Raw genomic sequence first — 16,471 nt, forward strand, 5'->3', positions numbered from 1 at the left:
TGAACAGTGAATAGATTTGTTGTAAAGTGTCGTTCACTGTTGGTAGGGAATGTGTCAATAATACATTCTGACATGACAAAAGGACCCATCAGTGTACAGTACGACACTTGACTTGTTTTAAATAAATTCATCCGGGTTAAGATTTAGCTTGTGAAGGGCGCGAGCCACTCCTGCTGCCGTTTGTTGATTTCCTGGTTTCAAAATGTGCCTCCTCCCTGGCAGAGTGGAGTTCAGTTCAACACTGCTGACCTATGGCAGACATAGCACACGCTTCTGTCAGCGCAGCGTACAGAGAACCATTTAATAGCTACTATAACTCAAGTACATGACAGCCACACACAAAATTGACAACAACATTGATTTTCGACTCAACTTCCACTTACGTTGATGCAGCTTCTCATTTTGGCACTCATTAAGCCAACAGGGTGACAATCATGCAGCTGCCTTGGTTTACTTGACATAGTGTATGTGTTGGTTTTTATAGCTTTGCTTTAATACACCATTATATAAGGCTCTCTCCTTGGTGCTTATCATGATAATATTCATGATAATATGTGCACAAACAGTGATACTTAAAGCGTAGGCACTCAAGTTATAATTCTGATCTAATATATTAATCTACAATATACTGTACTGTCTCCTTACATATTGTAGCCATGTTCGATGTGTAAGTATTAGAAATAATTATTAGAAATGTAGAATATTATGATAGTATTACGAAATGTCTTGTGGTTTTGAATCGTCCTGTGTTTTTCTGCCCACTAAGCGTCTCGTGGTGGTTACACTTCCAGGACTGTGACTAATGCTGACTCTAAAAAAAAACTAGTTTGGTTTTGGTTAAAATAATATGACATTTAATGCTATTCATTGGTTATACATTTTACATTTACAGTATTAACCCCAGATGCTATATCTGAACTCGAAAACATTACATTAGTGAAGCACTGATAAATCAATACATTGTTTTATTTCTATATCTTAAGACATTTCTCAAATGCATGTCCTTTTTCATTGAACTTAATTACTTTTAAATTGTTCTAAAATGTAGCCATAATAGATCGTTCAATTATTAGTTTACATTTTATACCGCCTTATGTTTTTTTAAATTCATCTAAATTAATGTAGTAATGTGTCAGCATTAATACCATAATGGGGTGGCCTATCTATCATTTCCCTGCCCCTACTACCAAATATAATATAACCTGGAAGTTTATTTTAAATACTTTTTCTAATTGTTTCATATACATTTAAACTACCCCTTCATAAACAATTGAAATAAAACAGAATTCTATTTTTTTTTTTTTAAAGTAGCTATTTAATTTGTCGCAAAATAACGGCAAAGGTCAAAGGCGCCCAAAAATACATGCAAATTAATAAGAAAAGAGCAGGTTTTGGGGCTTTATTTAATGATATAGGATGAAGATATAACAATGCACAGAAACTGCTGTTTGCATTAGTTTTCAAGCATGTTAGTAATGGAAATATTTTCTGAAATACTGCGCTTTTCAGTACTTGATAGTTAAAGCGACGATACCAGCAGGGGCCCCTAACCAATTTGAGTTTGAGACCCCTTATCTAGGCCTATAAAATCTAGTCTTTCCAGGAAACACTGACATCATGATACGGCCGATGCTTCGAAACTGCGTGCGCGTCCCCGCCCACCTGTAACAGAAACCGCCTAAAAAAGCTCGCTTCCCCTATTCCCTCCCCATTCAAGGTGCGACAGAAGAACAGGTGCGCCAAGACTCGCAGAGACACGTTATAAATTGCAGAGACGCTTTATACACTGTACTATCACCGTTGTCTGCTAACTTATTTTCAGAAAACTAAGGAATACGCAAATAAATAAGACTTTTCCAGCAACAAAGCAAACTTAGTTAAAACTCGGTCAGATTTTGAAGGAGTGACTGGGGGATTTGTACCTTCACAGCAGGTGGACGTCGTCTTTTGTTGTTTCGCCTTCGAGTCGTTGAGGAGGAGGAGGAAGAAGAAGAAGAAGAAGAAGCAGAAATGGCCAACTCGGGTCTGCAGATTTTAGGATTCGCCCTGGCTCTTTTGGGCTTAATTGGACTGATAATTGGCACCATTTTGCCGCAGTGGAAGATGTCCGCTTATGTCGGGGACAACATCATCACAGCGGTGGCCATGTACGAAGGGCTCTGGATGTCCTGTGCGTTTCAGAGCACAGGCCAAATCCAGTGCAAAGTCTACGACTCCATCCTGCAGCTCAACAGTGAGTAAAGCCGTTACTGCATCCGGAGTGTGTGTCGTCGAAGTTAGTGTCAGACGTTTAAGAGTTTATTTAAAAAGCTTATGTGTTTATCTGTTAGCTTAAAAAGACCTTGAAAACCTGAGTAGCTTACTTTTTCCTGTAACTCTTGTAAGTCTTAACGTCTATAGAAATGTGTTTTATCATTCTTTATCTTATTTTGCTGCTTAATTTCTCTAGAATATACCTGTGGTTACCGTGTAGCAGGAAATGATGTAACAGACAGGCACCTGTTGGAGTGTAGAAGCTAGCAACTTTTCTTTCTTTCGGCCATTTTTTAAAATCCTGAGCCGTCCTTTACAGCTCCTTTGAAGAACTCCTGTGTCTTGGGCTAACTGGTTTTGTCACTTATTAACTCCCTCCTTTATTCCCCCAGAATGCAGTTATTTGGTTTAAACCACGCTATGAGGCCTCACCTGCACTGTGAGACAGAGCAACTCCATGGCTCAGTGCCAGATCATTTATATATAAAAAAAACCCTACTTTCTTTCCACTTTATAGGAGGGAGTGTTTGTGTGCATCACTTCTTTAAACGTAGGCAATGATTATCCAATAGCCATTGTCCAGCTACCCCCCCTCCACACCCCCTCCCCCTCCCGCATGCATGGAAAAGCCCGAAGTGTAGGACTTACATTACACAGCCTAGGTAGTTAAAGGTTAAACAACACCTGTATGAGCCACTGTTTAGTCAACAGTCAGAAACACCAACCCCACAAACAGTTGCTTTGTCTTCGGCCTACAGGGGATCGAATGAACAGAGAACCAGTATTTGCTATGTTTTGGGCCCTAAAATGTTGACTCTTTCACACAATGTATGGAAAAACAAAGTTTAAATGCAGCATTTAGTTTCACTTTAAAAAAAAAAAAACACACACATTTGCATAATCAACAGGTTCAACAATTTCAGATAGGCCACACTTGCAGATATAGTATGCCCCATTATGAGTGGTTCAGGGAAATATAATGAAATGAAGTGGTGGTTTATTGGTTATCCTGTGGGCTGTAGCAAAAAAAGAACCACTAATGCTAAATTAAGAAGTTGAGCAATTGTTAAATTTCCCTTTAAAGTTTGGTCACAAGTCCATACCGTATCTCTTTATGACTTTCTTATCTTAAAGCTAAATGGGTTAATAGTAGCATGTCAGTTCGATTGTTAATTGTACATGTTTCAATACCAACTGATTTGCCCCTGGGTATTAACTGCCAGAATGGCACAGAGAAATGTTTTGTACATAGGTCCCTCCCTGTTTTTATCTTGACACATCATATTCACTCAAATGCATTTACAGCTGTATGCTGCGTGTTGACTTGTGGCTTAAAAGTTCACAAACTGGCCATTTCCTTCAGGTACCTTTTTTTTATGTGTTGGTTTTTTATTTTTGCTTAATTTTTTTTTCTATCGGCTTATCAAAACATTTGATAAAATATCTGTAGCACAGTGTGTCTTATCGCCTCTACAAACATGAACACAAACCAACTTCGATAAACATTGTGTGATTAAAGCTGTGGTTAGATATGGAGCAAGTGAACAAATAATGGCTCCGTATTCACAAATACTTTCTCAAAATCTACCAACACATACCTGAAGTTTACGAACAATTGATACCAAAACTAGGAAAAGTGTGACAAGATTCGGACTCCTAAATTAAAGCCACTTTGGGCATTCTTCACATTTTAAAGAGGGCTTGTGTCCCCTTAGATATGAAATGTCCACCTGCTGAAAGGCAGGCTGTGAGTTCCTGAAATTGGGAGTGCCTTCCTTTATAATGAAACCTGAAACCTGGTTAGACCTGTTTCTGACTTGCATAGCAGACAAACCCACACACCCACTCCCCCACCCCCCTTTAGAATTTCTTCGGGCTTCCGGTTAGAGCCAGTTTCTGTGGTGCGTTGTTATAGGGAGCGGCAGTGAGACACCAGAGACAGAAGCCACTGTGTTGTACATGAGCAGTGCTTGTTTTTAATGCTGCCTTTTCCCAAATGGTGGCTTCTAGATGCATACAAATGTTTTTTTAATAGTAGTGTTATCACCACAAATCACTGCACAATTTCATTTCAAATGCCAATAACTTTGTTGTATGTTTCAATCCCGTCTAAAGCCTGTCAAATCTTTCCATACCTTTTCTCCCCATGTGCCTGTTTAATAAGTGTTGTCACATTAACTGATGGATTAACCCTATCCTGTTTTTTTTTTTATCCAGGTGCCCTCCAGGCAACTCGTGCCCTTATGATTGTTAGCATCATTGTGACTGTGGCTGGCCTGGGTGTAGCCTGCATGGGAATGAAGTGCACCAACTGTGGAGGAGATGACAAAACGCGCAAGTCCCGCATTGCCATGACTGGAGGCATTATCATCCTGATTGGATGTAAGAAGCCATTTGAATTAATTATTAACTTATTTTTTTATTAATTTTGTTTGTGTGTTTCTTCTCTGTGGACTCTAAGCAGTTTCAGTAATGTTTTTGTTTGCTTTCCCACAGCTTTGTGTTCCATTGTTGCCTGCTCTTGGTATGCTCACGACATCATCCAAGCCTTCTACAACCCTTTCACCCCCGTCAATACCAAGTAAGTACATGAGAATTTAAGCTGAAAATGTTATGCACCATATTTTCCACATTGTGCCTGAGCTACTTCCCTTTTTCTTTAATTAAATAAAATGTGCATTGCCAATAGAAAAGGTGCCACCCAACAATAAGTTGAACATTTTCTTTAGCAGAGTATAATGCCTCCAAACATGTCGGAGGCGCTGGTTTATTTTAGATACCGGCTTCTGACCTCCTCCACCTTCTATCCAAACATTTGCATGAGTTCAGCCACTCTTCTAGTGCTGATGAATGTATTATGCACATTTTAGTTTTATGTAAGCTTACGCTCTGCTGCCATCTGTTAACCCTCCTGACTCACTGTGACTTCTCTTTCTAAAGGTATGAGTTTGGTTCTGCCATCTTCATTGCCTGGGCTGGAGCGTTCCTGGCTGTTGTGGGAGGTGCCATGTTGGCAGCATCCTGCCCAAGAGGGAAATCTACACCGAAGTATCCCATCTCCAGACCCCCCAGCAGCAAGGAATACGTTTGAATAGGAATATCATTACCTGTTTTTATTTTATTTTATTTTATATTTTAGATTCTTCAGGGCTACCCTGTCATGTTACTGTATATTTTAACAAATTGATTCAATTTTTAAATAATGGCTGTTTACTTCATAAAGAGCTTATTTGCCCTTGCCCTGTCTGGAGCTACAGTCAGTGCTTACTGATTTGTATACTACATAGTATACTGTCCACTTAGTTGACACCTGTGAAGCACTAAGTTTAAAATTAAGGTGAAACACCCATAATAACATACAACTTGGTATGTAGAAGATTGTTCACATGCTGAATGCGACAATGTACACACAATAAATTGTGCAGTGTGTTTGGGGAAACTGTTTGAAGGAACTGAATCTACATCAGGTATGGAAATAGACAACTTCCACCATTTGTTACTGTGTTGGCTGAATCCATAGAGGTTAAACATCTGGCACCTGAGAAGCAATTTGCTACCATTATTTCCATGTATATGTGCCTTATTTATATGAACACAGCAAATCATTCAGTACCATTGTAGACTATTTTTGTTTTTAATCAAGTGCCAGAGTGAAATTGTAACAGTAAATTACAGTGAACTAAATCCATGCAGTCCGATTACCAATGTTTTTGCTGACATACATACAGCAACAGATGTTGTGAGCGATGTATTTGTTGACTTGTTCTGTAATTACAGTTTGTGTGAATGGGCTTGGCTTATCTCGCAGGCTTTTTAGTCTCAATAGCTGTTGCTGCACTCATAAAATTTTCAGTTTTTTAAGAACATTTTAAATTGTGATTTTGAAAAGTTTGTTGTACATAAATAAAAGTGGAAAATGTACTTGTTTTTGGCTTCTGTAAATGCCTTTATTCTAAATAATAAATAAACTTGCATAAAAGGGCATGCAGCTCCAAGTGCTTTACTAGTTAAAAAACATGACCACTTAAACAGCTTAAATACATTTAAAAGGAGTGGTAAGTAACAAACGGTTAAAATTAGCTTAAATTAAATGGAAAAAACACAGGTGCTATGCCTCATACACAATTATAAAGTACACATAGGATTGTTCTGCATCCTGTGAAACACTGGCATGTCCAGGCATTTATGAACACATTCCCCTCAAACATGCAGTAAAGCTGGCATTTAAACGTTGGTGATCAAACATGAAGGACTGAGCTTGTAGATGATTTTCCTACTGAGGCTGGAACCTAAAATCATCAGGGTCTTTACTCACTTCACTCTGGCTGGGAGCCATCTTCCTTTGGGTTGATAGGCACACAGAATCATAATGGCTAACAATATGAATCTGCTTTGGTTTTACTGCCACCTTGTGGTGTGTATGGGTACCTACTTTGAGTTGGGGTTGAGGTATTTACTGGATGGATGAATTTACTGTATATTATATTTTGAAGTATCATTAAAAGTATTATTGTATATCCCAGCATCTTTCCGGACCCATTTTAAGTTACACAATGTGGGAAAAGTAACACCGGACATTTCACTACACTGCAGAGCAAATTCACCTCATTCCTCCTGTCTTTTTATAGTGTCTCATCTCCTTACTTTGTCATTTTACGCCTTCAAGTTAAGATTCTTGTGATTTATCAGACCCAGCAATGTCTTGCTCTAGTTCATCTTTTCCTCTTTTCCCATTCTCTAATCATTATTCTTTCCTCCCCTCAGGTCAGATCCGAAAAGTAAAAATAATAACAATTTTACTCCTACGTGGCCAAACCGTCTGACCCCAGTCTGCCTCCATCCTATAAACTCACACAATGCAACCAAACCAGGGAACTCCTTTCTTCCATTACCATAAGATTTTATATCTATGCTTTGGTGTACTTTGAGAAAATTGATAATCCTGATAATAACTGGGTTTCATACTCAATGTATTAATCAAATGGACACTTGCTAATTTGTTTAATTTTTTGCAGATTTTAGGACTCCTTCGCTCCTCTTCTCTGCTGGAATTTAAAGATTTTTATTGGTTTAAATTCAGACCACTACTGGCTCTTCTAATCTAAAGGGCAGGATGGTAGGGCTTTTCATCCCAGTAAATCCAGGCCATCACCTCATACATTCCTGTGCTACTGAATCACTGAATGATGATGATGAATTACCACTGTCCATCCCCGTTTTCATCACCCTGACAGTAAATGATGCACTACTCGATTTTAAGTGGTCATTTATTGGACCGTTAAAAGATTAAATGAGCAGAAAGGTCTTGAAGTGGCGTTACCATTGCTGTGAACCCACTACTCAAACTGTCTTCACATAAACAAACATGCACACATGCTGGTTCTTGAATGATTTGAGTCCTGTGCCTTTAAAGCTGCACAGGAGTGTAATATAGCGTAATATACACCCTTTGCCCACTAGCCTAAATCATAAAGCTTAGCTGCAATGGATAAATGAGCCTCAGAATCTAATTTGGACTTATTTTAACTTGAAATTAAATATGATTCTCCAGGCACACAAAAAAAAAAGAATCAAAACTTCAGAGCAGACTCTGAGGGGAAGAGGGAAGTTGTCTGCTTTCCCCTTGACTGTTAAAGTATCTTCATCTACTTTTGAATCAATCAGTTTTTCCCATGTGAACACAACAATTTTGCAGATGATTGCTGATCAGGAAATTGGCACAAAGAACACAGAATATAAAGAAAAAAGGTAAGTGCAATTTGGGCCCATGGTTGTATAATTATACTGCAAACAAAAACATTTTGGCTACAGGATTTTATGAGTTTGATATCAACTATTTCTAAATATATGTCGATATATCAACAAATGCAGTATTATAGCGTATGAAAGAGCCCTCCTTTCAGCTTTTGAGCATACGTTTTACGAATGAAGTATACAGGAACAAGAAACGTCTCTTTATTTTTCATTTTTTATTAATGGATTTAAGCAAGCCAGTCATGACATCACTTGAGGAAGTCCCCCACAGAAGGCTTCATACAATTTACAGTTGTGTTCCCAAAGACCAGTTCCCTTACTGAGCTCCTACTAACCCACTCTGCATCCACAGCTCCTCTTTAGGTGTGCAACCTGCAACCATAAACCTGAATGGATAACAATAAATCATCCATGCTTTACATAACTTTGCATGTTATTACTTATAATTGCAAGATGACAAATTTAACCCATGGCCACTGCAGCAAGGACCATCTATACCAGGTGAGCTACCAGGGCACCCCAAAATACATATTTTGAGGTGTGGCTAATTTCCTCAGTGGTTTGTGGAATCTCAGGATGTAATGTTCTAAATAATCAACTGCTGCAGCATTCTGCCTAAACACAGTAACGTCATTCAGAACAAATGTTCTAATACACAGGAAAGAGCTGTGTACAGTTCCTAACTAATGCAAAATTCTTAAATCTTATATTCTACACTGGACTTTAAAAGAAACAACAATTCTGTGTTTGAAGTTTTAATAGCAGATTGTTGCACATATAAAAATCAAACTTTGGAAAATTATCATTTTATCAATTTATCATCAAAATGGCCAAACTGATTTAGTTCTCATTGCAGAGAAATAGAACAATGACAACATTTCTACGTTAGTTTATTTAATCAATCTTGGGACAGTCCATCCAAACCCACAGCATATTCAAAGTCATACAAACTTACAATGGTTTCACAACATGGAATGATCTTCTGCTAGAACAGGCCTCATGCATTAACATTTTTAATATTACTTTGACTGGTCAAATGAACACAGAATGTGTGACTTCATTAAGCTTGAGTACAGGTGGGAATTTCTTAAAACATTAGAACATCTGCAAACCCAAGTTTGAAGAGTTACAAGCAACTCATAATTGAAAAACAAAAACAAAAAAAAAAACCCAATTCCTTCATGCATTCAGTCACTCACAGAGTTAGTACCTAACCATTGGGCTTTTTGCTCTTAGTAGTCGAGGCAATACATGTGACAAGTGAAGCAGACCAATCTCCACTAGAACTGAAATGTGTCGGGTGTTAATTAAGGTTGATGCAGCTTCTTGCTTAATGGTTGATTTGCGGACGGTAAAATACATGAAACATTACAAGAATATTTCTATTTCTTATACAATGTTTCAAACTGAAAACAGGAAAGTGGACAGTGTGTAGTCACGGGCTGTTTACCTTACTAAATCTCACAATAGCATAAACATTCAAAACGCTTCAAAAAGTGCAAAGTTTTATGTTCATGATGGTACGAGACAAATCAACTTTATACCAATATCAGTATTGTGATCATTACTGCTGATGTCCACCTGACTTGGCCAACATTAGCCTTACTGGCCTTAAAATGGATTTTAATTTAAAGTTTCTTCAGCTGCTTTGTTACTAATCTTGTATGTGCTTCTAAGTGTGTTTAATAATCTGATGTATTTTCTTGTGTTGCTGGAGGAGGCCAAACCAACCTTTACTGTATATATATATAAAAAAAAAAACACATATCCTGCGAACTCCCGGTGCCAACCACCTAGCAAGAATTTTATTTACACATTTACAAAGATGTAAATTTGTAGGCTGGTTCTCCCAGGGTTTATTGAACAAACCAAATAATTTCCCTGCCCTAATGAGAAGGTGTTGGAAGAGGAAAGACAATGAAACACCCCAGTGCACTGTCAATGTCCACATCATCTCTTTAGTCTCTTCATACAAGAGGGCAGGTGGAGCTGGACTAGACTCAGGATTAATGGGGTGTGAATGAAGTGGGAGGCACAGAGTTTGGCTTCAGAGGGTTTGAGAGGTGCTATGGGTATAAACAAGTCATAAAAAGAGACAATAAAACTACTGAGACTGCGTTATTAAGCATCCTTCACTGTCTGTCTCCACTTCCACAGATCTGCGATAACCTGAAGAAAAAACAAAAACACCTGTTAACATGGAGGACCAAGTAGCACATTTAAAATGTCTCAGACAAAAATCAAGACCAAAGCATTTTTCAAATTCTATTCTCATCTGCTTCTGCACATAAAGAGAATTCAGTGCATTTACTTTAACATTACTTCCACTGTGTGAGATTTCAAAGTTTGGGACTTTGGTGCCCCCTAGTGGCAAGACAAAACCCAAAATTCAACTAGGACCTTCTCTCTTTTTTCCCCTTTTACAAATAACTGAATTTGAAAGATGCAAATTGAATTACTTTTCTGTGAAAGACTTAATAAAAAAATGTCAATTAAAACAAGCTCTAATACTTTTAACCTTTTAAAACTCAATACTAAGATTCATTATTCATATGAGACCACAGGTGATTTGTCTTAGCTTGTACAGTAAACTAGTATAATTTAGGACACATTACAGCTTTTAAAAAAGGAGATGTCAGAAAAAGTTAGCCATGACCCGAGTTTCAATTAGATTGGAGTCTGAAAATGTCAAAGTAAATTCAGACAGATGTCAGCTCAGGAATAAGAAGCATCAGCAACACCAAATTTGTTTTCATACGTCTTCCCTAAATGTACAAAATTTTATAGGCAATTCATTTATAAAGTATAGTTTTGTGATTCATTTTCCGAGGCAATTTAGGACTACAGGTGTTTAATAATTATTGGCAGGCATTGTGAACTTGTACTGTACCTTGGCATCTGAGACTTTATAACCATGCTTCAAAAAGTTCTCAAACTTGGGCTGGAGTTTAGGTAATGATACTCCCTGTAAAAGAGAAAGAATTGCAAAAAATGAGCAAGTTAGTCAAGCCATGTATTATATTTTCAACTGGGGGAAAAGGATCGCAATAAATCAAAAAGGACACCAACCTTCTTCATTGACTCCATCATCTTGGCTTTAATCTCAGGAGGTGACAAGTTTACTTTGGGAGTTGCCGGGGCTTTAGGGGACTTGTCACCCTTACCTTTAGGGGTCTTTTCCTATAAAGAACATAAGTTGAGATATTAGGAAAATTAGACAATTTTCTTATTAACTGGAGAAAGTAATGTGAACAATGAATCTTTATAATTTCTGTAAATATTTATAATCAGACTGACAGTGCATGTAAACTAATGGTTACCTGTTTTTTGGCTGGAGTGCTGAGTTTAGAACTCTTGCCATTCTGAGCAGGAGCTTGTTTGGAGGGTGTCGCCTTGGCCTGTAACAAATAAGGAGCTATTGGTGAGAAACGGTGCAAGTTGCAAGAACTGCCAAAACTGTATGAAATAGGTGCTTGCCTTAACAGGAGACTCTTCTTCGCTCTCCTCTTCCTCCTCATCATCATCATCCTCATCCCTAAAAAAAAAAAAAAAAAAATCATGGTTAAAAATATAAAAACAAAACAATCAGATAGAAAGTGATCCATCAAAATCCAATGACAAGGAAATGCTTTGGTCTTTAACTAGCACACATTATGCCAAGATGCTCTTTACACCTAATGTGAATGGTTTTGGTATTTTACTAAAAACTAAAGAAACAATTAAAAAAGTGTTAAACTTTCTGTGAATTACGTAATATGTAATATTTTAGATATATTATTTGATTTAAAATGTGCATTAGTTTGATACACATTGAACAGAGCAGTTTGAGTGTTGACGCTATGGACCCCACTCTGTCCAAGAGTCTGCCTGTCTGAATGTGTGCAAAGCTTGACACTCACTCGTCGTCATCATCATCATCATCTTCATCATCATCATCCTCGTCCTCCTCCATGTCCATTTTCATTTTTTTCTGTAAGAACGTAAAAAAAACAGAAAGGTTATGGTTAATTGAATTTTTGACAGATTAGAAACAAAGACAGTAAAGGATGTAAAAACAAACCTGAGACTTGATGGCAGGAGAGGAAGCAGGTCTTTTCTTCGATGTTCTGACATCTTCCTCCTCCTCTTCGTCATCGTCGTCATCATCTTCATCGAAAGACTGATCGGCCTCCATCACTTTAAAAACAAGTTAGAAGTGTTAGACTGGGTTTAAACCACCACTATTTAAACTTCAATGCATAAACCCGAGCAATCCACACAATCACTGAACACTTTCCCCTCCCAGACTAGTTAAAACATCCGTTTAATCTTGTCACAAATACTCACTGACAAGGTGTTGTCCACTGATATGGATTGGACCGGAACCTGCTTTCAGACGGAAAACTGCTGGGGGTGTGATTGTGAAACCACCGAGACACACCTGCAACAAACATACCTAACTGCATTAGCATCCACGTTGAACAGTGTTGAAAGGTGCAGTCTGCAGTAACTGGGTGCTCTTAGGGTTTGGAGTTCAATAACCATAAGATGGTTGTTAACTAGCAGCATTTAAAATAATGAAAAGTATCCATTTCCGACAATGTTGTTGACAAGTTGCATTATTCACCCAGTAATGCCTTCGACTCGTGTGGGTGGCTAAAGAGTACTGAGAAGTGTACATAAGCAAAGACAAGAAGTAGTTTACTTACACTTGGCAGGGTAGAGGGTTTCAGTGAGACCAGTGCTGCCTTGATTTTCTGTCCCTCTGTGTCTTGTCCTTCCACCTCCACCATGTGAAGTTCATCTTTCGTGCTGGGGTCCACACAGGCCTGGAGAAGGCAAGGAAACAGTGGACTGTAATTCTATGTTAAGCTTTAGCTCTGGCGCTCTGTTCAAACAATCTCTGGTGTGTTCAAATCACGCAATGCTTTAATCCATCTGCTGATTAACTGTCAAGAACGCCATCTGTGTAAGAGCTGTGAATATATGGGATATCATCTGCTAACCATGGTGGCATATACTGTGCATCGCTTTCTTGATGCGTCAGAAACTGGAGGTGTGTTACGCTGGTGTCCTATTCCGTGTAACTGAGCACTTCAAAAAGTAAGTGAAACAAACCCTCCAGGCTATTACAGTAAGAGATGCTTCTTTTTTTTTTGACACCATTTATGGCGTATAGGTTACTACCAACACTGATGATCATTTCTTTTACACAAGAAAACATGAATAAGCACAGTCTCATATCATATGAGACTATATCATTGAGCCTCTTCCATACAAACAGATGCATGTTAAGAGTGCGTTCAGAGAGCTACTGTAGATGACAGCCTGTGTCTGCTCTCACTGGCTGCAGCTCGTTACGTGACTCCCCCAACCCGACTAAATATTCAGCCTGCTTGATATCGTTGGGGCGCCTGCGAGGCATTGTATCTTTGAACAGTTCTCACACAACGTGACAAGAACGAACACCAATCTGCCTCTGATCTGGGGGCTTTTGTCTGCCATCTCCAAAAACTGTGCCGCACGACTTGCTAACTGAAATTTGATTTAGAAACTGGCTGATTCAACAAAGTGAGAGGGAGGAACATTTGAAAGAAGCAAAAGGGACAGGCATTATGTACATCCTATTCAGTGAGAAATGTGTGCACGTTTGTACCCTGAAACTACAGAGGGGAACAAAGTTAAACATCAAAACGTGTTGTTTGGGGGGGCCTTTTGTGTTTCAAGCTCATGTATGTATTTGTTGCATATACAGTAATCATTTTGCCAAAGAAAATGTGTGTAACTTAAACACCAAGCATGAGATGGTGCCAAAAAAATATATTAAAAAAAATTTAGCCACCTTAGAAAATAGCATTCTGTTTCATAACTAAATCATGCAGCTACAATTCAGTTTAAATTACAAATTAAAGTTTGCCACATTGTGTCTGCTTCATATTCTGTTTCTTGTGCTGCATACACGCAGAAGGGATCTTATACTCCAAATGTTCAGTGGAGGACCATGATTTCACTTGATACTATCCTTACAGTGGTGGAAAAATATAAATAGCAAAAATGGTGGTCAGCAGAGAAAAATGAAACATCCAAAGTTGTAATAAATAAGATGCGTTATATTTCCCCTTTGAACACCTGAGATCACAGGGCACTTACCATCCTTAGATCTAGCTGATGCTCAAATTCATCGTCCTCAGGGTTGAAAACCACCTCCTTTCCGGCTTCCAGCACGCACCCTGATGAAAATATTTAAAATTAGCCAACAACTTATTTAAAACTATTTTAGAGCTGAGGCATATAAATAGTTAACATTTGAATCTGACAGACAGGAAATCATTTGGATATAAAGTGCTGTACTTCAAGAGAACACAAGAGGGAGCCACACAGACTACTGATGTGAATATTTCCACATGGCCCGTTTCCACATGGCCTGGAGTCACCTCAAATAGGAGATAACTATACTATAATTTCACTGAAACCTATATAGTGCAAATTCGATTACATTGTACTTCTAAAGTTAAGAATAAAGCTCTTCAATACATTTTGGTAAAACAAAGTACTTTGGTGTATATAGTGGTTTCACACTACTACAGATTGCTCATCCCTTGTCTGGAAACCAATTCACAAGTTGATACATCATTTACATTTATAACTACTGGGACATAAAGCTTTTCACATTTCAAAAGTGTGTTAAAAAAATAAATAAAAATAGCTTTACTTATTTCCCTACAGTCAGAATCATCTCGGATTTGTGACTCACATTATTTCCAACCTCAGTGAGCAGCATGTGAGTGTGATCCTGCGTTTCCTGTTTGCACTACACAAATCTAATTCTTATCCATCTATAGTTTCGACTGGGTGATGGGAAATGTATGTCGATATAGTGCGACCTGTAGTTCATGCAGTCACAGTGACATTATGGGGCTATAAAGGTCAGAAACGCACTCCGAGGTGTGTTTGCCGTGTTGGAGTCAAACGAGGTGAGGGAGTCTCCGCGTGTGGTTCAACCCACGTTGAGACGGCTTTCACTAGCCACCTGAAAACAGCCAGGTCTAACTCTATCATAAAGTCTGCAGTTACACTACACAGAATGTTAATTCAAATGTGAAACAATGTCAACCTGTCGTAAAAAGAAAATGCTTCAATATTAACATTGTTCACAAAACATGGGCGCCGCCATGTTGAGAGTCAAACACGTGTATGGTCTGAAGACGCACTCTTCACCAGGACTCACTCAACCTCCTGCTATTGCTTTAAAAATGGTTAATAACGCCAGATATTGCACTTTAAACGATTCAATATGATAGTATGAACGTTACCTTCCATTATAGAGGAACAAATGCTGCCAAACGGCTAAATTTAGTCGTTTTCTTGTCTCAATTTCAGCAGACAAACACGAGGACGCGTAATGTTATACATCTAGAAGTGACATACGACATGCAGAAGTTATCTCACCGTAAAGAAAGGTCTGTGGTGCCATTGGTTCTTCGTCTAAGCCGTTCATTTTGGAGATTAAAACGCTGACAACCTGCTGCTTGTCTGCGGTAGAAGAATAACCAACTCCTCCCGGGAAGCACTAACTAACGCGGGACTCCGCCTCCTCGCCTCGCTTCTTCTTCTCGGTGCCATGCTGAAGAGAACAAGACACGTAGACAGGAAACAGCGCCACCCACTGTACCACAAAGGGTAGCGCACACAGCACAGCTATTGTTATTTAGATTCAGTAGTTTTTGCTTGCTGGTGATTTAAGAATGGCAGTTTTCCATGAGATGTTCAACAAAGCCCGGAAATATTCTGGTGTGCAAATAATCCAAAATCGGAATGGTTGTTTAATTCTGATGTGTTTATGTTTTCTGACTATTTAGGTGTGTACTCTGATTTCTCCTGTATCAGTTTAGCAAAGGTTTTTGTCAGTGATATATTTTGTTGTGGACAATTGGTTGTCTTTATTTTTATGCCTCTGTGCTATTTTATTTTATTTTTTCAAAGTACAGTATAATTAGCCCTACATATATATTCTGGTGGTGTTTTGTAAGCACACATATTCGGGGCATGGTTTTATGAATGTAATGGAAAGTAACATCATAAATAAAAATGTAATGTCTATTCCAGAAAACTACAAAGTGTAGCTTTTTTTTTTAGAATAATAAAAACACACAATATGTAGCAATAACAGACAGTTTCAATACTTATTGTAAAACTTGTAATTTATTCTCAGACAAACATATTTTTACATATTTTGTTAGTGGGACCAGAAGGAGTTGTATTTCTGAAGATGACTGTGTTAAAATAATTACAACTGGAAAAATGTTCCACATGATAGAATGTTTTTCCAATTGTAATTGGTTTATACAACTTGGACCTCCGTAGGGTAAATTCACATGGGGTGTTATTGTGCTCTGCATGTTTTCACTGTTTTCTGTTTGAATAGCTGACATATGGATGAGAAATATAAGGAAAAAACTTAGTAAGGTATTGGGCCACTATGAGC

At 38.2% G+C, this 16,471-nt stretch overlaps 2 protein-coding genes across 2 annotated transcripts; one reads left to right on the plus strand and one right to left on the minus strand.

The window, feature by feature from the left end:
• The first annotated feature begins 1,831 nt into the window (after positions 1 to 1,831).
• Positions 1,832 to 6,235, plus strand: LOC127364282 (claudin-7-B-like). Its single transcript, XM_051401687.1, has 4 exons — positions 1,832 to 2,233; positions 4,471 to 4,635; positions 4,750 to 4,834; positions 5,194 to 6,235. The coding sequence occupies exons 1-4, from the start codon at positions 2,011 to 2,013 to the stop codon at positions 5,342 to 5,344; spliced, it is 624 nt and encodes a 207-aa protein (XP_051257647.1). The 5' UTR covers positions 1,832 to 2,010; the 3' UTR covers positions 5,345 to 6,235.
• Positions 6,236 to 8,880: 2,645 nt separating this feature from the next.
• Positions 8,881 to 15,601, minus strand: npm1a (nucleophosmin 1a). Its single transcript, XM_051401690.1, has 11 exons — positions 15,436 to 15,601; positions 14,137 to 14,216; positions 12,696 to 12,815; positions 12,334 to 12,427; positions 12,068 to 12,183; positions 11,907 to 11,977; positions 11,485 to 11,542; positions 11,328 to 11,405; positions 11,077 to 11,187; positions 10,898 to 10,972; positions 8,881 to 10,176 (listed from the first exon to the last, which is right to left on the minus strand). The coding sequence occupies exons 1-11, from the start codon at positions 15,482 to 15,484 to the stop codon at positions 10,129 to 10,131; spliced, it is 900 nt and encodes a 299-aa protein (XP_051257650.1). The 5' UTR covers positions 15,485 to 15,601; the 3' UTR covers positions 8,881 to 10,128.
• Positions 15,602 to 16,471: the final 870 nt, after the last annotated feature.

The sequence above is a fragment of the Dicentrarchus labrax genome, unplaced genomic scaffold (assembly GCF_905237075.1).
Source record: "Dicentrarchus labrax unplaced genomic scaffold, dlabrax2021, whole genome shotgun sequence".
Taxonomy (NCBI): Eukaryota; Metazoa; Chordata; class Actinopteri; family Moronidae; genus Dicentrarchus; species Dicentrarchus labrax.